The 26,076-nt window shown below is 41.1% G+C and overlaps 1 protein-coding gene across 1 annotated transcript; it reads right to left on the minus strand.

Annotated features, from left to right (window-relative positions):
* ZC3H12C (zinc finger CCCH-type containing 12C) lies at nt 1-26,076 on the minus strand. Its single transcript, XM_075724141.1, has 6 exons — nt 26,053-26,076; nt 19,864-20,630; nt 6,191-6,330; nt 3,150-3,384; nt 2,114-2,220; nt 1-1,397 (listed from the first exon to the last, which is right to left on the minus strand). The coding sequence occupies exons 1-6, from the start codon at nt 26,074-26,076 to the stop codon at nt 1-3; spliced, it is 2,670 nt and encodes an 889-aa protein (XP_075580256.1).

Below are 26,076 nucleotides of genomic sequence, written 5' to 3' on the forward strand. Positions count from 1 at the left end.
TCAATAACCTAGCTGAGATTTTTCCACTAAGATGGCTGCAGCGAGCTGCTGAGCGTCCGTCACGTGAGGGTTCTTCTTCATAACGATCCTCACAAGATCAGGGGGGAAGATGTTGCAGAGGTTAATGTAAACCTTCTCCCGGGTGTCTTGGTGCCTTGGAGGGTCTTGAGGGATTCCACAGTAAGGTACGCGCCAGGTCTGGTCCTGCTGTTCAGGTAAGCTTTGGAAGGCAAACTGCTCATAACACGGCTGCGTGGGGTTACTCGGCAAGGAGTAGGTCTGGCGGTAGCCATACGCATCTATCCCGTAACTCTGCCTATCCCAGCTTCCAAGCCCATCTTGGCCAGAATAAGGCTTTCTGTGTCTTAATGGAGAATTATCATATAAACGCGAGTCTGAAATGCTGTCTATTCTCGTGGACACGAGGGTTCTCCCCAGATGCATGGTCTTTGAATGTGACGAACTCTGAGACGTAGAGTAGTCATTCGGACAACTAGAACGAGCACCAACTGTTGGATGCTGCAGATGCACAGCCATGTATGGAATTGGAGGTTTGTGGTGATGCTTTGGTTCTTCGTGACTATAGCTTTGCACTCGTGTGAGAGGCTCATGGTAGCTCTGTAGGAAGGGCTGAGTGTTAAGGCGGCCATGGGGGTGCATATGTTGGCACTTCAAGTTCTCCTCTAGCTGTGGGTCAGGTGAACTCATGTAAGAGCGATCGCTGTAACCCACGTAGGAATCACTACTGCCACAGCTAACGCTCCCTTCGCTGCTGCAGTCAGAAGCTACAGAGCTAATCCTATAATCTGTGTCCAAGGAGAAGCGCCTTTCAGGACTACGTGGACCAGATATACCTAGATTTGAATATGCACTCAGCATAGAGTAATACCCTACATCCACAGGAGACTCACATTTTGGATACTGGTCATAAGGCATTGGCGTTCCGTGATTTTTGGTTGCCATCATCACTGTAGGATACTGTCCCTGTGGTCTTTGATCCTGAGGTGGGAAGTGAACTCCGGATGGAAGGCCGTTAGTTAAAGGTGCAGTACTTTGGGGTTTTGCAGTAGAGGAACTTGGTATACTAACTAAAGAAGGTACAGACCTGGTTTCCAATTTGTTTTTGGTGGGAAGCTTTTCCTCCAAGTCTTGATAGACTTGAGTCCTTATACTAGGATCCGATTGCCTCTTTGGAGCAGCACGCTTCAGCTCAGAAGTGCCATCATTTTTAGTGCTACAGGGAACACTATTGCTTTTTACCAGTCCTCCTTCACTTGTAGTTTTGGCAGCTGTGCTTCTAGACATGGCACGAAGTTCATCAGCTACAGATCGCTGAGGCTGATTTCCTCTTTCCGGATGATAGTATTTGCATTTGTGTCCATAGGTACATTTCTTCCCTATTAATACAAACATAATCAGATAAAAAAGATCTTCAACCAAAATCTGTTAATCATCAAACAATGGAAATGCCCCTCATTTAAAGTTTTACTGATGATTTGAAAGATCTTGCAAATGGTTTTGTGCGACACAGGGCGAGATCTAAGATCTCCTCTCTTGTACTGTGGGTAAAAAGAGGCAGTGGTAGCGTGTTGCAGCTAGCGCTCTAGGAATGCAGACCAACACTACCAGCGTGTACAGTGTCTGTACACACCCGCTGTATTGGGCCAAGGAGATATACAGGCAGAAAACTTAATAGGAAAGTCCCACAGAGTCATAAGACCAGCAGGTTTCACCTTATTCAAGATAGTAGTGTGCCTGTAGGGATGCTCAGTAGCTAAAGTTCAGAGAGCTAAATCAATTTTCTGGAAGAAAACTTAGATGTCTTATGACCAAATCACATTAGAAAAGGACTTTCTGGAGCCTGCAGAATTTAGGTGCTGTTTTGGATCTGTTCCTACGAATGATTAATAGAGTTGCTCCTTTAGTTCAACTAGTAGATAGAAATGTTCTCTAACTAGCACATGAAAAAAATCACTTCAGTTTCCACCACCAGCTCGGTATTTCAGTAAAAACTTCTGTTAAAAAGCTTTTATATTTGGCAGTGTTAAAATAAAGCAGGAGCTTGGTTCCCACTCCCAGCAGTACAGAAAACTGAGGAGTTAAATCAAGTTACCATATGGACATGGTTGCTTCTTATGTTCCGGCACAATAGGCTTCTTCCTAAGAAAATTGTCCAGACTTGGACCATGGCGTCCAAGAGGATCATCAGGAGGCATAAATCTATAAAGCAAAGAAAAGTGTTTATGGAAGCAAACAAGCCTTTTCATATTCCTCATGCAATGACCAAGAACCTCATGGCTGTGTCCTGCACCATAACCTGCCAAGCTGACATTTTTAAGCCTGGGTACTTTGAGAGCTGTTTTGAAAGGCCACCTTTCTGCTGCAGGTACTGCCTGAGAGATAAGTCATAGAAATAGACTGTGTGGACAGCCCTTGTCTGCTTCAGACACCTTCAGTCTAGCTCAGCTGACTGCTCTGCGGCAAAGCAGGGCTGCACACAACCCATCCCTAAATCAAAGTAAGGGCAGCAATACAGGCAGCGATTTCCTAAAATGCCACAACTAACTTTGCAAAACTGTGCTTATTGTCTAGGACCCTAGCAGTATTTAGGACAGTATTTAGGCACTGAAATACAAGTGCCTGCTTGGCAGAGTACCGACTTGCTCCCACTACAAGAAGCCACCAGTACTAACTGCAGTTGATCTGTATGCTGGGGTATGAAGGTACCATAGATGGATCTAAGCAGACAGTTGAACTAGAGACCTCCTGAGGTTCATTCCAGCATGGGTTTTTCTATGGCTCTAGGATTTAGGAGTCTAACCACAGGCACTCGAAAATGCTGGTTCAGTATATCAAGAGAATTGGAATACCGTACCATAGCATACACCAAATATAGCATATACATTGACATACACCAAAAGGGGAAAAAATAGCATAAAAATATATAAAGATATTGTTATAAAAAAGCTCTAGCAAACAACAAGAGTTTGAGTACTTTTAATCAGAAGACCAAATCTATGATCGACTATTCCTCCTGTTTTCCTACACGTACCTAATGATTTGGGTGTAAGATAAGAAATTCATACAAGTCTTCAAGCTGTCCTTTCCTCAATTATTTTAGTGGCACGTATAAAGACAGAATGACTTACTTGTCATTAACAAATGAATACATCAGCAAGCGTTCATCTATGAACTTCTTCCATTCAGGCTTTTCATTAGCTAGATCCCTGTAGTTATCATTAGAAACAATGATGCCGTCTGACTCAAAGGCCAACTTCACTATAAATCGGTCATCGTAGCATACCACCCTTCTCCCTTGCACTCGGCGGGACGGTGTGAACACAAGAATCTTCTCCTTTTCTAATTTACGCAAGATTTCTTGATCTACAAGGAATAAGAATCGAAAGTTAAAAAAGAAAAAGAAAAGAAAAAGTTGCTCATTTAATCTCCAAAGACATTAGATTTGAGGAAGAAAATCCAAATATTTAGGATTAAACATGTCTTAAATGGTTATAGTCCAGCAGAAGGTATCTGATATATGATATTTGAAGTTACAGTCAGCAGTCAACTGGAAAAACCCTAAAACAAATTGAAACCTCCTGCTCCACACAATTTCTCTAAGACCAACACAGGGGACCTTGTTCATGTTGCTGTGGTTAAAAAAATCACTATTTATCAAAATGCCTGTGAAAAACTCCTCTGGTTGAGGAGGGGGAAAAAGAGAAATCTTAAATCTTACTGAACGTTTTGTTGAATAGGAGGGCTACGCTCAAGTACAGCCAAAGGTTTCCCGTAACTGAGCTCCTTGGTAAAGACAGATCCTTTGCGCTACTGAGCAAGAAACAGATTTCAAAATAATTCCAGTAGCTCGCATTAATGGGATTGCCTCATAAAAGTTTCTGCCCATCAAGAGAAGGGGTTACCACTAGTACGCACAAGGACCTGAAAACCCCCATTCTGTACAAACACTCAGGCTCTTCACAAATGTTAACAGCATCCCCTAAAAAGACGTTGAATGTCATCTTGTAACCAAGAGCAAATGCGGGTTTTTTTGCTTGTTTTATTTTACTTCCAGTAATAGTTCAGAACATATCTTTCCTTGAAGGGTTTACAGTTTCATGTATAAACTCTTAGCAAATCCAAACAGATTTCTCTTCAATCCTGCTAAATAAGTGTGTTTAACATTTTATCTAATTCTTTCTTATCCTACACAGTCCGTGGATCACCTATCCAAAAGCATTTTCTCTTTCTCTGTGTGGGACCTGGAGATCCTGAGGAGCTTTGAAAGATGGCCTCAGGAGGTTGGTCTGAACTAAGACGTAGCACCAGCGTACCTAGCACTGAAGGACATACCCCTTGTGTTGATTCTCCCAGCTACCACCCTCCTCAGAGCAGACAAGATATGAAAGAAAAATAAACAAAAAGCTACACAACATCTAAAATGGCAGAAGATGCTTGCACAGTGAGTATCAGTGATGGGTCTTAATAGTGGTTTAGATCTCAACTGTTTTGTAGCACAAAAAACTTGACAGGGAACATGTTCCATCTAGGAAAAAAAAAGACTCCAACAGGAAGAAATACAGCATTAATATTACATATAAACAATGTATTTGATAAAAGCATTTATCTGCTTAGTAGAAAAAGCACAAGATTTTAAATGAAATCCAAGCTTTTTGCATTCACACAGTCCCCTGCCATGTGGTAAATGATGAATAAGAATGTGATGGAAGGTGATTTTTTTTCCTCACTAAGAAAGAATAAAAAAATTTGCCCTGTGATGGCTGGCAGGTAATAAGAAGAAAGATGCAGCTGTTGTTTAATCCAAGAAGCTTCTCACAAATACTGACAGTCTAGAACCATCCTCACATTAGTCATCTAAGACTTTTTCAAAATTCCAGGTGGCCACATATTTCAGGTGCCTGTCTCTGGAAATGGAGTGTCAGCACAATGTATTCCACAAGACTGGTAGCAAACAGGCTCCCTGTATCCTGATAAGAAAACTGAAGAACTTCTGTTTTACAGATGACACAATAACCTTCTTCTTCCTCCCATTTTCAGGGTCCATGATGACACACAGCAAACTGATTTTTCATTGCTAGACAACTGGTTAATTCCAAGTTGTGCTACTTTCTCAAAATTCTTTTTGGGGCTTCTAGCCCTATCCTCAGCTCTAGCAGATGTCACAATTTATTTCTAAATAGCCAAATCTTTATTACTTAGCCAATGCCCTTCTCATATCTCGAATGCTAGTACAGTGAAAAGCAAAGGCTTCAAGAGAAAGGTTCCACACTGCCTGTGATGAGGGGACAACAGCAGCTTTCCAAACATTTTCTTGCATTAACATGATACATTCTAGTAGCAATCAAGCAAATGAAACAAAGCATTGTGAAGATCCTTCCAGATATTTCAAAATCCACGTGGTAATCAAAACATGGTTCCATGTTCTTTTAGAAGCCATAGCTCTTGCTCTCAAAAGCTTCCCCCCACTTCAGAAGTAGCCATATTTTAAACACCGCCCCACCCCCCCCCCCCAAAACCCCAATCATCCTTTCCCCCCTAAACTCTAGGGTTTTTTTTTTAACCCAAATTCTCCTCTGCTTCAACTTTAGGGCAGAGGAAGGACGACTCTCCAGCCTTCACACAGAAGCAATTAGTTCGATCAAGAAATAAATGCCCCCACCAATTTTTTTTCCTAAATAAACAGGTTCAAAATTAAGATTTTTGAAAGCTATCTCACTTGTTAATAGTAATGATGAAAAGGGGAACTGTTCCCTTTCTGTCAGCATAATTCTCATAACCCCAAGCGCAGGCAGTGACTCACCACAGGTGACCAGCAGACAGGCCAGCCTGGCAGAATCTGCTCACCACAAGCAAGATCACGCAGTGAATCACTAACTTCAAACCTCTTCACTACTGATACTACATAGGTGTAACAGACTTAAAAACTGGCAATTACATTCTTCAAGAAATAAGTCGCAATGTCAATGGAAAATTTGTCAGGTGAGCAGAAAAGGAGGAATTGGAGAGGACATTGCTTTATCTTTTTCCTTCCTGAAGATCGCAATGGACTTACTACATCAAAGATACTTTCTATTATAGTCTTTCATTTCTAAATATTTGTTCATTTGAGCAGTAGCACTCATGCTGCGCAAAGCATCAAACAAGCCGGTGAAGGTGGAACAGAGCTTACCTGTGATAAGAGCATCAGGTCTCGACTGTTCTTTCCTCCATGCTGGCACAAACACTGTAACATCCTTGTGGCCTCTTTCCAAAAACCAGTCTACCGCCAGTTTGATTCCTCGACAAGAAAATACTTCTTTGTTCCCGTGGCTGAAACACACATTAAAATTCCTTATTATATGACTTTGCTTTTCTATGACTGTAAATGGAGCACAGCAAAAGGCGTATCTCAAAGCCGTGCTCTTCACTTGCACCATGGTTTCCAAACGCAGCTGGGACTCAGTCTGAGCCTTGCCCAATATTGCCATCGCTTGCAAAATGGTGTGGCAGATGGACACTAAATCTGCCGACATTTTTAGCACCTTTTCACAGATCTGACAAGTAAAGAAAAACGTAAAGTAGAGAGTGTTAAAAATCCTCATAGCCAACCAAAAGTACAGGGTATAACAGGCACCACGGAGACTTGATGAGGGAAAGCAGGAGGCTTGAAACACCAACATGAAAGAGTCCAGTGTGTTTAGGAAATGCCAGTAGATGAGTATGGAGAACCAGTGAGCATGGCGGCAGGGGAAGAGACAGCAGATCCCTCCTGCAGGAGCTCTGTGATGTCCCATCTGAAGAGGGAAAGAGAGGAGTAGGACTCCAAGCCCAAGGGGGTGGCAGGCACTCTGCAGGACAGATTAGGCAAACTGGAGAGACTGTCCAAAATCATGACAAAACTAAGAATTTGCTTAGTGCTGCACTTCAGAAGGAGAAATTAATTGTGTATTAAAAAAGCTGTGGAGAGTCAGTTCAGCAGAAACCCAACAGACACAAGCAAAACAAAAGATGTGCATCTATTGTGCAATAACTGTCTGAAATAAGGGAAGAGACGCAATTATGTCATTTTCTAAAGGCAAATGAGTCCTCAGCCAACTTCTACATCCAGTTTCGGGCATGACATACTACAAAAGACAGGAACTGGACAGAATCCAAAAGAAAGTGAAACGAGACCTATGCGGAAAGGTTGAAGGAAGTGCATTTAGTTAATCTGGAGAAAAAAGGCAGCCTATGGAGAATCATAGAATAGAATCATAGAATCATTTAGGTTGGAAAAGACCTTTAAGATCATCCAGTCCAACCATTAACCTACACTACCAAGTCTACCACTAAACCAATTAAGGGTAGAGTAATAATTTCATGTTTCCTGGCTTGGTGGCTGGATTATTTTTTAATGAAAGTAAAACTAGGAATCATTAAGATTGGAAAGGACCTCTAAGATCATCACTCCAATCATCAACCCAACACCACCATGCCCACTAAACCACGTCCAAGAGTGCCACATCTACCCGTTTTTTGAACACTTCCAGGGGTGGTGACTCCACCACCTCTCTGGGCAGCCTGTTCCAATGCTTGACTACACTTTCCATGAAGAAATTTTTCCTAATATCCCACCTAAACCTCCCCTGGCGCAGCTTGAGCCCATTTCCTCTCGTCCTACCACTAACTACTTGGGAGAAGAGACCAACACCCACCTCACTACAACCTCCTTTCAGGTAGTTGTAGAGAGCGATAAGGTTTCCTCTCAGCCTCCTCTTCTCTAGGCTAAACAACCCCAGTTCCCTCAGCCGCTCCTCATAAGGCCTGTGCTCCAGACCCTTCACCAGCCTTGTTGCCCTTCTCTGGACACGCTCCAGCACCTCAATGTCTTTCTTGTAGTGAGGAGCCCAAAACTGGACACAGTATTCCAGGTGTGGCCTCACCAGTGCCGAGTACAGGGGGACAATCACCTCCCTGCTCCTGCTGGCCACACTATTCCTGACACAGGCCAGGATGCTGTTGGCCTTCTTGGCCACCTGGGCACACTGCTGGCTCATGTTCAGCCGGCTGTCAACCAGCACCCCCAGGTCCTTTTCGGCCAGGCAGCTTTCCAGCCACTCTTCCCCAAGCCTGTCACGTTGCATAGGGTTGTTGTGACCCAAGTGCAGGACCTGGCACTTGGCCTTGTTGAACCTCATACAGTTGGCCTTGGCCCATCGGTCCAGCCTGTCCAGGTCCCTCTGCAGGGCCATCCTACCCTTAAGCAGATCGATACTCCCACCCAGTTTGGTGTCACCTGGAAATTGGAGGAACAAAACAATCTTCAATATATAGGAGGCAATTAAAATAGAGGACAGCAATCAACCGTTGGGTGTCCATGGAAAAGTTTTGGTAGCAGGGGGCTGTAGGGTGGCCTGTGTGAGAAGAGGTCAGGGGTTGCCCTGTGCTGGGCATGCCCAGCTCCAGCCAGCTCCAGAACAGAGGAGAAGGGCATGAGGGAACACCAAGGCCAGAGGAGGAGGATGTGCTCCACAGGGAGCACTGCAGGCCTGTGGAAAACAGGAAGAAAAGCATGAGAGGAAGGAGCAGCAGAGAGATGTCCATGTCCTGACCCCAACCCCGGCACCATTCACTGCCTCTCTGAAGGGACTGAGTGTCACCTGCAGCCATGACCAGGGGACGGAGAGGTGTCTAGAGTGGAGTGACCCTCGGAAAAGGAGAGGACAGACCTTTTTCCCCCTAAGTATTTTAATGTTTGTCTTTTTTGTTTCCCATTATCTGCATCAGGAATTAAATATTTATGTTAACCTTCCAACTGAAATAGTCCGTTCTATTGTAAATTCCCCAAGTTGAGTCTGTGTTGCATGCCACAGTACTTGGCGAGTGATTTCCCTGTCACTATTTTGACCCGAGTTTTCTTGCTCCTGTTCCTCCTGTTTTCTCCCCTGTTCTGCCAGTGAGGGCAGCGAGCACCCAGCTGGGTGGGTGCCCGGGTGCCAGCTGCAGCTGACCCACCATAGTCCCACTGGGTAAGGACAGAAAAGCCCTTAACTAGCGCAAGGAACAGTTAAGCAATATGTTAGAAAAAGCTTTCTAACTGATCAATGGGACAGTCTGCCCATGGATTTTGGAATCTCCTCACCAGATACTGCAGAACAAGTTAGATGGCTCCTCTGCGGCCATGCACAGGAGGAGAACAACAACTTTTCTGAGGTCTCTCCCAACCCCACAGCTCTATGTAGCAGCAGAAACACAGGGGCACAACAACAAGCTGTTACCTTTTGCTTGGCTGGCTTGTTGTGTATAGCATGTATACAACAATCTGCTTTCCAGAAAGATAAAAGACAATTCTTTCACCACGGAGTGATTTGTGAAGGGGACAATACGATGATGGACAGACACAGGGGTCCTAAAAGTTCCTCCTACTTGCTTGTTTTGAGGTAAATAAAAATACCAGAAAGTTATTTAACAACTTTTTTTTTTTTTTAGTAGGACCATTTTAAAGTACCTAGTATTTCTAGCTTTCTAAAAGAGCACTGCCATACATTCCTTGATACTTTGAGGGAGCTTGAGTAATTGTGCAATGGATGAAGTGACACAGTAAAAGCGAGAAAAAATTCAAAACAATGTTCAGATTCCAGCAGCCTGCGAAGGAGGTGGTATACAGGTTCCCCCGTATCTCTCACAAAGCATCATCCTCAGCAGAGGCTGTGTTGAAGGTCACAGACCCCAAACAAAAGAAAAAAAAGGAAAGAAAAAAAGAGGGGAAAAAAAGAGCCCACTACCATTATCTGGGTTTAAGAGAGGAACTGTACTACTTCCTCTTCTAATGATGCTGGAGACAGGACCTGGAAACACCATCATATACTAAGATACTGCAATTGTTGCTGGCTATAATAATCAAAGTTTGTAGATTTTAGTTGGCACAGGGTACTCCAAGGATAGTTTAAGTCTATCTTCTGCACCTATAGGGCTATGGTAGGAACACTGGCAGGAACAAGACATCTATGTACCTTAACATCCTGTTTAGCTATTGGTATAGCCCTCTGCCTCACATTCCCGGTTTTGTATGGTATTATCATGTAATACACGATTACACTGTAATAACACTGTAATAACAAAACACATAGCAATATTTTTTCTAGGCATTGTTTTATACTACACAATTATTCTTGTGCTTGTTTGGCTGAAAAGGTAGTATCTTTGTGCATTTCATAACTTCACACACAGATATGTCACATCTAAAATGCACCTGCACACATGCATAGAAAAAATGGCCAACAGTATTTCCAGCCATGGCAAGTCTAATTACATCTCCCTGCGACAATACAAAATCAGGACACTCAGGTGCAGTCGGTACCCAGTGGGCAGCCATGAGGCCTCCTTTGCAAAGCCTGAGAAACAAGAAGTTACTGTTCATGCTATCAGCAGGTCATGTGCAACCATAAACATATTGCAATCCATTTTAAAACAGTCAGGAAGGGCTTGTTCCAGCTACTAAATTCCAGTGAAATCACTGTAGTGTTATTACTCTAAACAATCTCCATGGTTTCAAATGGATAAAACCACTTTTCATTCCTGACAGCGAACAAGCGTTTTGTTAGACTGCATTTTAGTTACAGCATGTTTCTTCCCTTAAGTCTGAGAAATAATTTCTGGAATGAAATCCTGGCCTCTCTGACAGAAATGGACGTTCTTGCCTACTACTTTCCATCGGGTTGGAATTCTAAGCCCCACTTTTAAACGCAGAGGGAGGACTAGGCAGTTCAGCTCCTTAGTTTTCTCTTGCCTAATACAGACCACTAAAATTCTTTCATCCAGAACATAAATTTTAAATATACTTAAACTTGAAGAAACAGAAATGGGAAATGTGCTACAATGCATACTAGCTTTTCTGCACTGCTGAGCAAGTGGATTTATAGCTTGTATAAATCCTCACATTTTTTTCCACTCCTTTTCAGACATGTGCCTAAGCTGGTATCTGAGCAGATACAAATTCCAAGAAATGCAAATTATTAGTGAGAAAGTCTGTGAAAAAGATGTGCAATTAAAATTTGTTCTTTTCTTCTGTGTTGTTGTCATGCAGATTTGATGCTCCCCTTTTTGTGATCTTTGTGCTTCATCAGCTTTATGATACATCATATGGTGAAAAGACTGAAATCATGCTTCTTCCTCTGACTTTTTTTCCTTCTGATTAGTTGTAAAGAAGAGGAGAAATGTTTGTACTTCTTTGTCAAGAAACTTTATTTTAAAAATCTCTTCCCAATTATTACAAGTATGTGAAAACTCAGAGCAGTCAGGATGACAGCTGTAGCCTTGGGTGAGACATTGGTGTATTCTGCTTTAGTTCTGCTTGCTGACTATATTTAATCTACCACTCTGAGTTGAAGGAAGATAAACTAAATTCCTTAAGACGTATCTATTTCTCTTTCATACCATGCATGAAAGATTCTTTTTATCACCACTTTTATATTTGGCCTGTTGATAGATATGATTTTATTTTTAAAAGAAAAAAAAGCAATATAACACTTCCTGAGCAAAAATCAATCAAGCATTTTCTAGGCTAGCAGAGTTAGTAGAATGTGGTAAAATACAATGAGAACATTTTCATTTTCTCTGTTACCTTCCCAGCCCCCAGACAAGATTTTCAAGTGACTAAGCCTTGAAAAGAGTTGTGGTATACTCCTAAATCACTATTTACAGTTGTTGCAGGACTTCTGGAATGCTCCAGCCAATATTCAAACCAACATGGAGCTCTCAGATTTTGAAAGCTACAAAAACCATACACACCGATGACAAGAGACATTAGAGCCGAGGGCTACAGTAGCATCTGTTGTAATATATATCTACAGGTTTTTATACAACTGAAATCTGGACACATCAAGATACTTCCCATGTAAAAGCATACTGATTAAGAGCAGGAACAACAAAACTAAAACACCGATCGGCCTAGTAAATTTAGAGAGTTACAAACTATTTTCTTCCATCATGTTATAGGAGGAAAACAGTGTTCAGCCCATAGCATAGAGAGATAAGAATTTCCACCGTGTACCAGATTAGTGACTCATTAGCCTGGCAGCCTGGTTTTGTCACTAGCCTCATCCCCTTTTTTAAGTTTTTTTTTTTTTAAAGCTCCACTAATTTCCAAATCACAGTAATAATTTGTCTCAAAGCATTTCTCAGTAACCTGGTCCTTCTGTAAGTCCTGCATTTGCTCCTTATATATACATTTTGGTGCCAACACAAAATGGAAGAAACAGTTCCTCAATTTTTTTTCTTTTCCTTAGCCCATGACAAATTACTACAATGCTTTGAGGTCTTTGAAGGAAAAAAAAAAGACTTGGAAGCTGTAACATCTTTCAAAACATCTTTCGTCTGAAGGGCTTCCAATGCTGGGGCAGTCTATGGAGTATGGCAAGTGTGGTCGCCGGCCAGACACACACATGGGTGTCTGTCCGAGCAAGTCACAAACACTCCGCAATCAGAGGTCAAAACGGGCAAAGAGAAGTTATACTCAAAGCTGCCAGTGATAAGCTCCTATCCACATGATCCTTACTTGTTGGAAAAATATTTTTATCTATTCCTTAAAATGACTTCTCAAAATAACCTAAGAAACAAGTCAGGCTACAAGGATAATGCTGCATTAGACAGCCAGCACCACTGAAAGATGAATGTCTGAATCAAGGTACCAAGGTGCCATCACGTCTACCAAACTCAGCAACACACACTCTGAGAAGAGGCTAATGAAGCTAAATTGTTAGTTAGATTGTTATAATACATACACAATTGAATTGCCAGATGAAAACTACACCTGGCATAGATGAGACAAATCAAACCATCTTCTATGATTCTATGATCCTTTGGTTGACACTGCAGGGAGTAATTTGCAGTTGTGGAAAAACTTCTGTGTAGCCAGGGTATCAGCAAACCTTTCACTATGGCCAAATGACCTGCCTCATGGTTAACACAGGGGAACAAGACTCAAGTTGCCTAAACAGAGATGTCTAATGCTGGTTTAGGCACCTTTGGGTGTCTCACACTTTCTCCAGCTGAATGCCGCTCCTGAATGGCACTGGGGTTTCTGTTGCGTCTGTCAGGACTGGGTACGTGTTTCTGATGCCACCAAGCACCTAGAAAATTCACAGCTGGCAGGATGGCTGGGCATGAAAGCTGTAAGAAAACTCTAAAATACCTGTCTTAAGTGGGAATGCATTTAACTAAAAACACAAAACCCCCAAATCAGCATCTTCCTCTCACAAATAAAAATTAAGTATGCAACGGCTGTCTCACATGGCATTTTCCTTTGTGCAATGAAGTACCATCAAGCACCATTTAAATATACAGGCCAAGGTTTTCCGAAAGGGGAAACTGAAGTGCATCACCTCCACTGACTGGGAATCCTAAGGGTGAAGTTTTCAGAAGAATCTAATTGCTCAAAACAAAATTCATTGATTTCACATGCAAACCCAGATGGCATGGGATCAAAATACTTCAGTTCTTTTGCCTATATCATCTGAAAGTGGTTGTCTAAAAATTATAATACAGCAAGTAAAATATCCAATTACTTATCAGTGTTGTCTTCATGTTGCGCTCTCTGTAAGCACAGCAGACTTCTTTTTTGCCTGTATGTTTTCAACACAAAGTTTTATGTACATTTACATAAAATTTGAAACTCATTCTTTACGTCATTAGCAAAGAAAGTCTGAAGGCACCCAGGGTAGCAGGGAAAACTAACAAATCTGGAACAGAAGCACATGAATAAAATAATTAAAATTTTCCCCACCATCTTTGCAACTAACAGCTCTGTTCCTTATTCTTTACTTCTTGGTGGCAAAAGCCTGACTTTGATTCCAGCAAAGAGAAGCAGCACAGCGATAACTAATTTTAGGCAATTTTCAGCATCCCAACCTTATCCTTGAAAAGGACAAGCAAAGGAAAACAACTGTGCAAATATGCTGCAGTATATTTCTCTCTTCAGAAGGAACTCCCTCTCTCTCAACTGCAGCAGTAAAGGGAAGTCTTAAAATGAAGGGGCAAAAGAGAACCTCAAAACCTTGCCTCTGCTGCCTTATGGAGAAACAGGACCTTCTCCCCTTCATTCCAGACTGTGGAGGCTCAGCTGAGGAAGCCGGGGATGCATGAAGAGCAGGTCCAAGAACACACTGGAGAACAGACAGATGAAGGGGTGAAGAGCTGACGATCTACTGTTGCTAGATGGGCACAGATCACCTTCTTTTGCCCAGCTCAGTTATGTAAAGGGAAAATTTAGGGTAGCTTAAATCTCATCACACAGGGATACAGAACTACTATTGACTGAAATGTGTTATTTGTCTAGTATCTATGCTGCGCCATTTACACTAAATAAAGGTCCCGAGTGCAATGCTAAAAATGGACAAATGCCTTTCTTACTCATGTGAACTAAGGTTCTAAATTAAGATTTTGCATTACAACATCATCATCTACATGCGAAAAAATCCCACCTTATGAACCAGGGTTAGAGCTACAAAGTTCTCTGGAAAGCCAACATACGTCACTGCTCAGGTATGGCACAACTGAATCCCGGGTCCTACGCCTTAGTCCAGGCCTCACTCTCAGCTGTGGGAAGTGTCCATCAAGAGCTCCACAGCTGCTCTAGGGGATTGTCTAATTTGCTGTTCAGCTTTGATTTTAAGTTTATGCCCTGCCCCGCCCCCCCCCCCCCCCCCCCCACCCCCCCCACCCCCCCAGAAAGAAAGTCTCATCTCTAAGAGTGTTCTAACAAAAGACTGCGTGTGTTAGGCTTAAATGCATAGTCATCTTTCCTCTTCTGGAAAAGGATTAAGCCAACACCATGAAAACTAGAATAACGAAAGGACAAGACCAGATTTGAAGCATCCCATAGAAACTAAATGGCAATTCTTCAAGGCATAGCCTGCAAAAGCCTCCTTTCTGCTATTCAGTTGAAAGAGGGGGTTTGCTTTGTTTTTAAAACTTTAACCAATTCATATTCTTTAGCCACTATTGGAGCTTTGAACTTGAAAGCCACAAGATATATCTGATCAACCTTTTTCAGTTTAAGGCACAAGTGACAAGCAATGCCATCTTAAAGTATAAGAAAAGCTTTCCAAGCATTACCAAAAGGCAGAAAATTGAGAGGGTTTTTTTTTTTTAACTACAGTTTGCTAAAGCAGCTTGTCTGGAACAGTAGTCGTCACCACACTAGACCAGCATACATGCTGGCTCTGGCTGGCCAGAGTAAGCTATTCTGGCCTAAGTCTTGTTCTGTGCTGCCATCAAGGAACTCACAAATCCACCCATCACCAGTTGACTAGATGCAACCAGTTACACAAATATGAACATCCAGTCACATAATCAGACACATCCTTCCTCCTTTGTTTCAGACCTAGCTGTTCCCCAACCACAAAACCATCAGGTTTCATTTACAGGTCTAATGGAAAAATAATCCTTTCTGATTTTTTTTTTTTCCCCTCTGAATTAAGAAGCTGAATCAACTCATTTTGCAGCCACACAGTCACTAGATGAGATGCAGGTAGGAAAGCATCCCTGGCAGCAAGGTAGAGGTGAGGCTGAAAGTAAGTCACTCTGTGTCACTCATTAGATGTTTTGTGAAACTGCATCCTTAATTAGTCTGCAATAGAGAGACAGGACAGCATACAGCATTTGATCCTTCCAGAAGAGGACAGCTGTCTCATCCTATTTGTATTATTGGACATCACTCACCTCAACCTTCTCCACAAAACTCCCCCCCGCCCCTCATCAAATACATCCTTTAAAGGAAAATTAGCAGTTCTTATCTAGAATAATTCTGATAGTAAACGGTATCATCAAGTACATATATTACAACAACATGGGAGTAAGAATATAGATCAGAATCTACCCATTTCTGTGAGAACATATGAGAGCGCTCCCAAGAATATCTCTCAAAAGACTATGTACAGTCTTGCTTAGGGCACAGACCAATTTCCCTTTACCAGCTCCAAAGTGAACTCATTGGCCACAGCTTGGAAAAGCAAAGAGGAAAGAAAAGAATAGACTGTGCCAATTTATAGGTTAGATAGGACTCCTAACAGGACCCTGGACGTTTAGATCAGAAATTTGAGCAAGACTGTCTGAACTGCAGGTGAATTCCGGTATCTCCCCCACTGCATTGAACATTGTTCTTCTACGTGTAAAAGCTCAAATCTTTCCTTTTAAGTATTTAAAGTGCTTATTTACTATTACCCATTTTTTTGAAGGGAAAAGGACAGATCCTGCTGGTAAACAACTGGTTGCACAGCTGGTGTCAGCAACAGGGACTCATCTTTTACAAACATGGGACTGGCTTTTAAAGTCAAGGACTGATTTCTAAGAAAAGGTGGGATCCACTTGACCAAGCAGAACAAAAGCATCTTTGCCACCTGGCTGACCAAAAGCAGAGCAGAAGTGTCTTTGCCAATAGGCTGGCCAACACAGCAAGGCATGAGCAATCCAGGAAGTTTCTGGAGTGCACTGATGATAACTTCTTAACATGGGTGACTGAGGACCCAACAAGGGAAGCTGCTGGACCTCATACTTACAAACAAGGAAGAACTGGTCAGAGATGTAAGGGTCAGGGGCAGCCTTGGCTGCAGTGACCGTGAGCAGTGGAATTCAGGATCCTGTGAAAAAAGAGCAAGGCAAAAAGCAGGATCACAACCCCAGACTTCAGCCTGTTCAGGGGAATCCCACACAATATGATCCTGGAGAGAAGAGGGGCACAGGACAGCTGGTTGATTTTCAAGGATCACCTTCTCCAAGATTAAGATTGGTCCACCCTGATATGCAGGAAGTTGGGCAAAGGTGACAAGACAGGACTTTCCCTCAGCAGAGGTTAGGGAATGCTGAAATGGGACATTCCCAAGCTTCTAGGCCCTGATGGGATGCACTCAAGGGTGTTGAGGGAGCTGGCTGATGACATCATGACACCACTCTTGCTAATCTTTGAAAGGTTGTGGTGACTGGGGATGTTCCTAAGGACTAGAAGAGATCAAATATCCCTTCTATCTTCAAGGAAAGCAAGAATGGTATTTTGGAAAACTACAGACTCGTCAGCCTCACCTTGATCCCTGCAAAGGTGATGGAGCAAATCATCCTGGAAGCCCCTTCCTAACAAATTATGTAGATTGGGTAAAGGTGATTGGGAACAGTCAGCATGGATTTATGAAGAGGAAATACACTTGACCAACCTCATAGCCTTCTATGGCGAGATGACTGGCTCAGTGGATCAGGAGAGCAGTGGAGGCTGTTTATTGTGGCTTTAACAAAGCTTTTGACACTGTCTCTTACAACATCCTCACTGACAAGCTAATGAAGTATGGGCAAGATAAGGGGACAGAGATACGGACTGAAATCTGGGTGAACTGCTGCACTCAATGGGTTATCATTAGTGGCATAAAGTCCCACTGCAGGCCAATCAGTATTGGTGTACCCCAGGGATTGATACTGGGCAAGCATTGCTTAACGTCTTCATTAATGACCTAGATAATGGGACAGAGTGCACCCTCAGCAAGTGTGCAGAGGACGCATAACTGGGAGGAGTACACCAGGTGGGTATACTGCCGTTCAGAGGGACCCTAGCAGAGTAGAGAAATGAGCCAACAGGTACCTCAGCAAGTTCAACAGAGGGAAATACCAATCCTGCACCTGGGGAGGACTAACACCAGGCATCAGTTCAGGCTGGGAGCCAACCAACCAGAAAGCAACTCTAAAAAGAAGGACCTTGGGGTTCTGGTGAACACCAAGCTGACCATGAGCCAGCAACGTGCATTTGCAGCACAGGCAGCCAACAGCCTCCTCGGCTGCATTAGGAAAAGTGTTGCCAGCAGGTCAGGGGAGGTGATCCTTCCCCCTCTGCTCAGCCTTGGTGAGAGACACATCTGGAGTGCTGGGTTCAGTTCTGGGCTCCCCAGTATAAAACAGACATGGACAATACTGGCGAGAGTCCAGTGAAGGACAAAGTTCATCAAGGGTGTGGAGCACCTGTCATATGAGGAGAGGCCAGGAGAGCTGGGTCCAGAGGAGAGAAGGCTCAGGGGGATCTTATCCATACCTGATGGGAGGGAATACAGAGGACAGAAACTGACTTCTCACTGGTGTCCACTGACAGGACAAGAGGCAATGGGCATAAACTGGAATACAAGAAATGTTGTTTAAACATAAAAAAAGAAAAATTTCTTACAGTGAGGGCATTCAAACACTGCCCCAGAGAGTATGTCGAGTCTCCATCCTTGGAGACATTCGAAACCCAACTTGACATGGCCTTGAATTGACACTGCTCTGTGCAGGGGACTGGACTAGAAGATCTCCACAGGTCCCTTCCAAACTGAATGATTCTGTGATTAAATTCGGTAGAAAACAAGTAAAGACCTGTTAATTCCATTCTTGGATACAGAAAGACTGTTATATTAAGAGATTTAATCTGTTTAAGGCCCTGTAGCATGCATAGCATGCATTCATATTTGGATCATTTTATGTAGGTGGTCAAGAAAGTAAATTGAGCACTGGAAGGCAGGTCCTAAATATTTATGCTAGTAGCTGAATAAACATTAAGGAAAAGTGATTGATCTGAAGCTACTTCTGGAATGTGTTCAGTGCAGTTCGTGGGAGAAGTTGAGCCTAAGTCCACCCACTAAGTCTGAGCTGTGCTAACTAGCTAACACTTACACAACTGTTTTGGATTTACATGAAATACAATCCAAACCCATTTTAGAGGTGTCTGGATAACTTCTTGGTTGAGTACCAGAATAGCGTTTGTTCAACTGGACATACTTCCTTTACAGCTCAAGTTGAACAAAAAGATTAGGAATGACACATCAGGTAAAAAGAACTCACAGGAATACCCCATTTACAAAGAAGCAATATCCTTGCTAACACATCCACTTAAATAAACAAAAGCTATCATATTGGCGTAAGTAAGAGCTGTATTTAAATTTTGTTTTAAAAAGCCTCATTTAAAGGTAATTGACTTGATTAGGAGCTAAAAAACCCTGGCCCTTTAGCCCAAAAATGTCTTGCACGAACTTTTATTACTAAGCTAATGAAAACCACATCAAGTTGTCAGAAGACCAAAATTGACCTTCTAAACCATGGTGCTAGTAATTGGATAATCCTTATGAGTTACCCAATTAGTTATTAATCAATTTGTCATTTAATCATTTATATAGCCATAAAAAAAAAAAAAAAAAATCTCAGTACATCTCTCTCTGCCATCTCCTTCTCTAACCACCAATGAAGCATGAACCTCTTGCCTCCCCGCAGACAAGTTTCTTGCTATGCACGTAGATGACTGGGGTCAGCCTGAGTGAATGCTGCAGGTAAATGTGTTTGTTATCTGTGGGCATGAAAGTCTAACGCATAGTAATCTCAGGAATTAACGGCAATAAAACCTAACTCCAAATCTGATAACCAAGACCAATTTTACAGACAGACCAGTTATCATAGAATAGCCTACCAAGAAGAAGTATCCCTTAAGCCACTTAATTCTAAATCACTATTTTATAATGTTAAGGAATCTTACATTTGCTTTAACCTCCTGTATGTAACTGGATACAGTAATGGCCCATAGCAATCGTGCCTACCAAAAATTAATGAAGTAATAGACTGTCAGTGGGAAGGAGAGATTTGATAGCTGCCTACAAAGGGAGACTGGCAGTAACCTATGGTTGTTCTAACAGTGAGAACAAACCACTGAACTCTTACAGACCTCTAGCCCGATTACAAGACTGGTATACTGCGTGGTTGACAAAGACGCTTGCGAGAGAACCTTCGTACAGTTTTAGGCAATCATACTGAACATCAGTGCTTGAATGGGACAAGGTCATTCTGTTTCCATTTAAACACAAAAGCAAAAGCTTCATGGTCACATACCTCATTGCAACATTGCTGCCATCAATAACTATTGGCCTCAGGTTGTCACCATCCTCTGTCACATCCTCCTGCAGTGGAGACTCTGACCTCTGAGACTCTATGGAAGACGCTTCACGCATTACACTAGTGTTAGAATTAGTTACAGTCTGATCAGTCTCAGTTTTATTCCCAAGTTTGACAAGTTCTCCCAAAATATCATTTATTAAAGCATCAGTACCAAGTTTATTTAGTACAAGTTGAACCTGCTCTTCAGAGTAACCCAATTTAAGTGCAAACTCTAGTTTGGTTTGATATTCTTTCACCACATCAGGGGGCTTTTTGACTTCCTTAGGTACTATCTGAGTCTCTTCTATCCTAAAGTCTTGCAAGATTTCATTTCTTTTTAGTATATGAGGCTCTAAGCAAGGAGATCGGCACAGCTGTCGGTGAGTCTTAGGCAATAAATGTGATTCTGATGCAGAATTATTCAGTCTCTCTGAATCATTATCAGAATTTGTGCTTTCTTCAGAGTCACAGCTGGAGCTTCCAGAAGTCTCTTCAGATGCTTCCTTGTCTACATCTTCTTTCCTAGAATTAACCTTATCCATCGTTGGCTTCTCCACCATTGACCAAGGTACAATTGCATTTATTTGTGTGCCAGTGCTCCCCACATAAAGGTGGCCTAAGTCATGCCCCAGATGATCCTTCAAGCCCATGAAGCTGCCGCATGTACTCGACTCCACTTTGCTGTTTTTCTTGTATTCCTGAATATAAAGTGTTCCGTATTCCTAAAGAGAGAGCAAAAACGTTGCAACTGGTTACACATATTACTTGTTTTGTATTTTCTTGCTGCTTCCTCAGAACTGCATTTATTCTCTCCCAGCAGAGAAATAAACCTACTTTTTTTTTTTTTTTTTTTAAAACATGGAAAACTTTTTTGGGGAAAAACTTTTCCTAAGAAACATCCATAGCTAAGCAGATAAACAACTGATCATCTGTTTTCTGAGTGTATCAAATGCTTTTACTTAAACATTTCTAGAAATGGGTTTATTTTAAAGAATAGGAAACCAAACACTGCAAGTTTACCTACTGTAATGCAGACACAGAAGTCTTGTCATGATTTAAAGGAACGGAGATATTTCTTCTAGCCTAAGACAGTATTGTAACAATGAAAAAAGAATGCAGCTAGAAAATACAAGTACTAGAAAACCTTTTTAAACTAAATACCTTATACTCTCCGTTGAATAGAAAGAAATTAGCATAGTACTAAACTGTCTGGCTTATTACGCAAATATAAAACATCATAACACATAAAATGAATTAGTAACAGAAAACATCATTAAATAAAAACTTATTGGCCCTACAAGACACTATCAGTTCAACTGAATACACTCAAACTATTTCTGAATTCCCTTGTGAAGTGATAATTAAGTCAAGAAAGACTAATTGCTCTCAACAGAGTGCTGCACTACTAACACATACAGCATTTAGAGACATGGGTTGATCTAACAGCCAATAAAGCCAATGGAAGTCTTTGGAGTGATTGCAATAAACCATTCATCAAGCCAACAAGGCAACAAAATTAAAAGCTGATTTAAACTCTTGGACTAGACTTGTGCAAGCTTTTTGCTGAATCAAAACTAAATATATAGGTAGAAGTCATGTAGGAAGAATGGAAGAAGAAAAACTGCAGTTTTCTGGACTTCATACACTTGCCACATCAGTTTTTCTGGAGGAATATTGCGTAATTTTCAGTACCCGTTTCATCACAAGGATTACTTCCACAATCTACATTTAAAGGCAGATTGCTACCTCTTTCCCTTATTTTGTTCTTTTAAACAGGAATCTTTGCTAACTGCTTCAATAAAGAAAGAAAAGAAATTATTTCTCATAGATAAAAATGGCCCATATGGACCAATTGTACTGCAAGGTTACCGTGAAAAAGAAGAATTTACATTACGGGAAGACTATGAAACAGAGTTCTTTCATGCTTCCATCTTGCAAGGCAGAATATAAAAGCAAGATATAGAGGCAAAGGACTTCACTTGAACTTGACAGATACATTACAGACACAAATTTCATCAAGGAGGATATACTGGGAAAAAACAGTATGTCAAACAGAATCTCTTGATCTATACTAATACAAATTACAGGTATGTGTCACCAACAGCCAAAATCTCTGTCAGCAAATGCATTAACTCTCCCATCCCCTTACAGGTTAGCATTTAAGAATGACCCAGTATTTTGAAAATACCGTGTACTTTCCTCTTCTTGGGATAAAGATCTGAGAGTGCAGACAAGAGAAATTCATCCAGGCTTAAGACTAGAGAATAGTCAAGCAAAAAATCTAATCCATGGTTCAGCGAAAGCAGACCCTACAGGCACTGAGTACCAAGACATCACCACTGTGGTGGAGCTTTTTGGTTATGGGGCACAAAAACTTACTTTATGCAAGCATTTCTAGTTAAAATAAACAAATAAATAAAACTATCATCAGCATTTTCATCTCCAACACCCTAATCCAGCCAAGACTGATAGGAAAGAAAATACTCTAAAAGTTTTATTTAGATTTGATCCTCTTCAAAGGCAGTAGGGCTGTACTACTTTGAATATTACTTTCTCTTCACTCGAAGCTTTAGGATTCCAGGCAACACCACAGATTGAACACAATGAGAATTTAGGAAACGAACCTTTTCACACAGTGATTTATTAACTAACGTTATACACTCGATGGCACAGCGCTAGTAACAAATCACAACAATATCCCAATAAAAGGATACAGTTAAAACACCCAACACTGTGGCCTTCACAGAATTGACACCCCCCCCCCCCCCCCAAAAAAAATTAAAAAAAAAAAATCTCAAACAAGAAACCCCTATTGGAAGCGAGGCTGCCTAGCAACCAGCCTTTAGTTGCTAGGATGCGCTCCTTTAACATACCATCATGAATACTAGCACAGCGAAAGAATAATTTGGTATGAACAAAAGCCCATGAAAGAGAGCAGGACTTAAGTGCGTCTGGTTTCCCCTCGGAGAACAATGCAGCTGCCAAACCGATCTGGAAGCCCCGACATCATTGTTCCACCAACCCCACAATCTGCTCTGACTCTAGGAAGTCTAGTTAATGGGCAACACTTTTAAGCTGGACTGAAAAGTTGAGCTGGCTCATGTACCGCCACTGCAGAATACGGGGAGATAATGGGTCACTGCCTAAATCCATGTACTGTGAAATGTCATTTTAGTATAGAACTAAAAGTAGAGGGAGGGGTCTTTTTGGAAGGGGGGAGGAGGAGGTTGCATATTAACAGCATGGAATAAACAAAGCTTGAAGTGCACAGATCAGAAAGAGGATTTTTTTTTTTTTTTTAGTGTTAGTTAAAATAATACTTAAGTCATTCTCCAGTTGCTTCTTCCTTGAAGTTTACAATCGTAACACCCTCCAGTGGGATTCAAAGAACTCACTAGCATACAAATGTGTCTGAAGATTAGGCATTATATCAAACATACTTTAGATGATTTGCACATCAACTGCATATGAAAAATGACCGTAAATTGAGCTTTGTCCATTGTTGGGAATGTATACGTAATCAGCCTCGCATCTATCTGCTTTAAGTCTCCTGTCAATCTCCATCTTGCTCCAATACGTAATTGCTTCTTTTGCACAGAACTCTACTGTTTTTCAGAAACTACTTAAAGAATAAGAGAGTAATAAGAGCAGCAACTTTGAAATCTGCCATAGATAGTATATAGTCACCATACTATTGCTTTAAAAGGGTACTTAAAACGATGTTTACACTGTAAATCCAAAGAGAAAGATTTCTGAAATAGTTTTGCATAAGCAGTACCCTATTCCTAGCATTTGGCCTAAAGCCTGCAGGCAAATTGAATTTATTTTCAGACGAATTTTTACATTGTCTGTGAACTTTGTACACTGTATCTGCGGTCAGCAGCATCTCTTAGAAATGCTAGACTTTGGAGCCCCCAACATGATGTCCTTTATGAGATTCATTGATTAGAACCATGAAAATCAGATGTCACTGTTGAACACTGCTGGAATTGATTATTTTATCTTGATTTGGTTACTGAAGAGCAACATGCTAGCCAGTCTATTTGAATGAATTTGTATTCCAGATAAACACTAGTGTACAATGGACAATGAAGCTCACAAAAACCAGAAAAGGTCACATTTATCTAAGGAGTAACATCAGATAAGAAGAACTCCTTGCACTCTTTATTTACAAGGAACTCTCATTATGCACATATTGCTTTAAAGTACACTTACTGATACAATGCAGTACAGCTACGAAAAATATCTGCTATGAATTCTGACTCAACTGAGAGACAAACAAACAAACAAAATCAGCCAAAAAATTCTTGTCAAGAAAGTTTTCAACTTTTGGTTATGCTCACCACAGCTGAGTTACAGAATTTGTGCTTATGAAGAAGTGAATAAAATGGGTAACTCCTGATTTAGACATACTTATGACAATGTAAGTTTTAAACTATAGCCTATTTAAAACTACAGTATCTCACACTAGGTTTGCTGTTAAAGGCCTAAAATACTGTCTTACTGAGCCAAAGACATTTATCAAGTATAAGTGTAATACTCTAGATGAGCACTGTGGTACTACATTGTAGAACTGTATTCTTTTCCCATTTCTTAAAAGTCACCATTATTTTTCACTAACCATTAACAATAACCAGCTCTTTAATTCACCTTCACACAAAATATTTCTATTTCTCAAAGGGATACGGGCAAGTAGATCACCTAATCTTTTAATGTGCATTCAGAATATTTTCAACTTACAACTGAACACAGAGAAGTAGTTTAATGCAGATTTCATTCACAGAGGAAAATAACAAGGAGTAAAATAGCGTGTCATGTGGCACAGTGTGACAGAAATTGTGCATTCTCAAAGGACCGTCAAAAGTTTCTGAAGATACATTCTACAGTGAAATAGTTCAGCATGTTTGCACCCAGGCAGACTTCTAAGTCTTCTAAACATAAAATGGAAAATATTGAAATCACAGTTTTTGAAACACTGTCATTACTTGTCACAAACAGAAGTATAGAGCTGATCAGAAAAGAAAAAAAGTGAATGTATCAGTTATCTAAATGATAAAGGTACTGCAACAATGCAAATAAAATAATGAATATGTAATAAATACCTACTGCTGTAGTTTCTATGTATTTAATTACCATTGTATTTCAGGGAGTGCTGTTGTCTGCATCATTCTATCCAACAAAGGAAGGATGTCCCATTGAACAGATTGGTTAATGCTCTGGGGCAACAGATGTCTACTGGAACTGCAGGAGACCAGCAACTGGTGGCCTGCCCATCTTCTGAAAACTTTCAATAGACTCATGCATATGTTCACACAATAGGGCATGTGGTAGAAATGCAAACCTCTTTTTAACCCTTTTATATGCTCTCTTTCCCTCCCAACTGATATATGAAGGTCTTTGTTTTGTTTTTTTCTTTACAGGATCCTTGGAACACAGGCTCATGGAGTATACAGCGTTTGTTCTTCAGCCTAACATCTGAACTCAAAACATAAAACAAAACAGATTAGAAAATTTATAAAAATAGCCATTCTAGATCTGACACACTTAAGAATAGCTTTCAAAGGGCAAAACCTTTGACTGGAACATGTTCCCACCTAAGAGCATCCTAACACTCTATGTCACACTACAGTATCTTCAGATAGCCTACAATGGAGCTCTTCCTATTTTCACAAACGCAGGAAATTTCATCCATTCTATAGCATAATGGAAAAGCTGTTTGATTTTTTTTTTCCCCTTAAAAGCTTTTTCTACCAGTCATAAATTAAAGTAAATAATAGCTTGTTTGCAGAAAAGGGTAAATACCTATAACTTACACTTGAAACCTCCCCTTCCCCCCAGGGGGCTGGAGGAGAATTTGTTCTGTTGATGGCTACTGCCTACCATTTTCAAATTCTTGGAAATACACCATTACCAATGCTTTTGAAAGTTTCTTAATAGAATGCACTGAGTGAGATCATTGCTCTTTAATACACTTAATCTTCAGACATAACTGGTTTTCTTTCCCTCTTTTTCCAAGAGACACCCAAAGTGTGCAAATCTCAGCTGACACACATGCTAGCTATCTTGTCCAAATGCAAACTGATATGCTGAAACACCAGAAAGGTGAAACGTCCCATTTCTGCAGAGAGAAGCCCATATACTTACGTTCGCTGGAAAACACACAGACAT

The sequence above is a fragment of the Pelecanus crispus genome, chromosome 1 (assembly GCF_030463565.1).
Source record: "Pelecanus crispus isolate bPelCri1 chromosome 1, bPelCri1.pri, whole genome shotgun sequence".
Taxonomy (NCBI): Eukaryota; Metazoa; Chordata; class Aves; order Pelecaniformes; family Pelecanidae; genus Pelecanus; species Pelecanus crispus.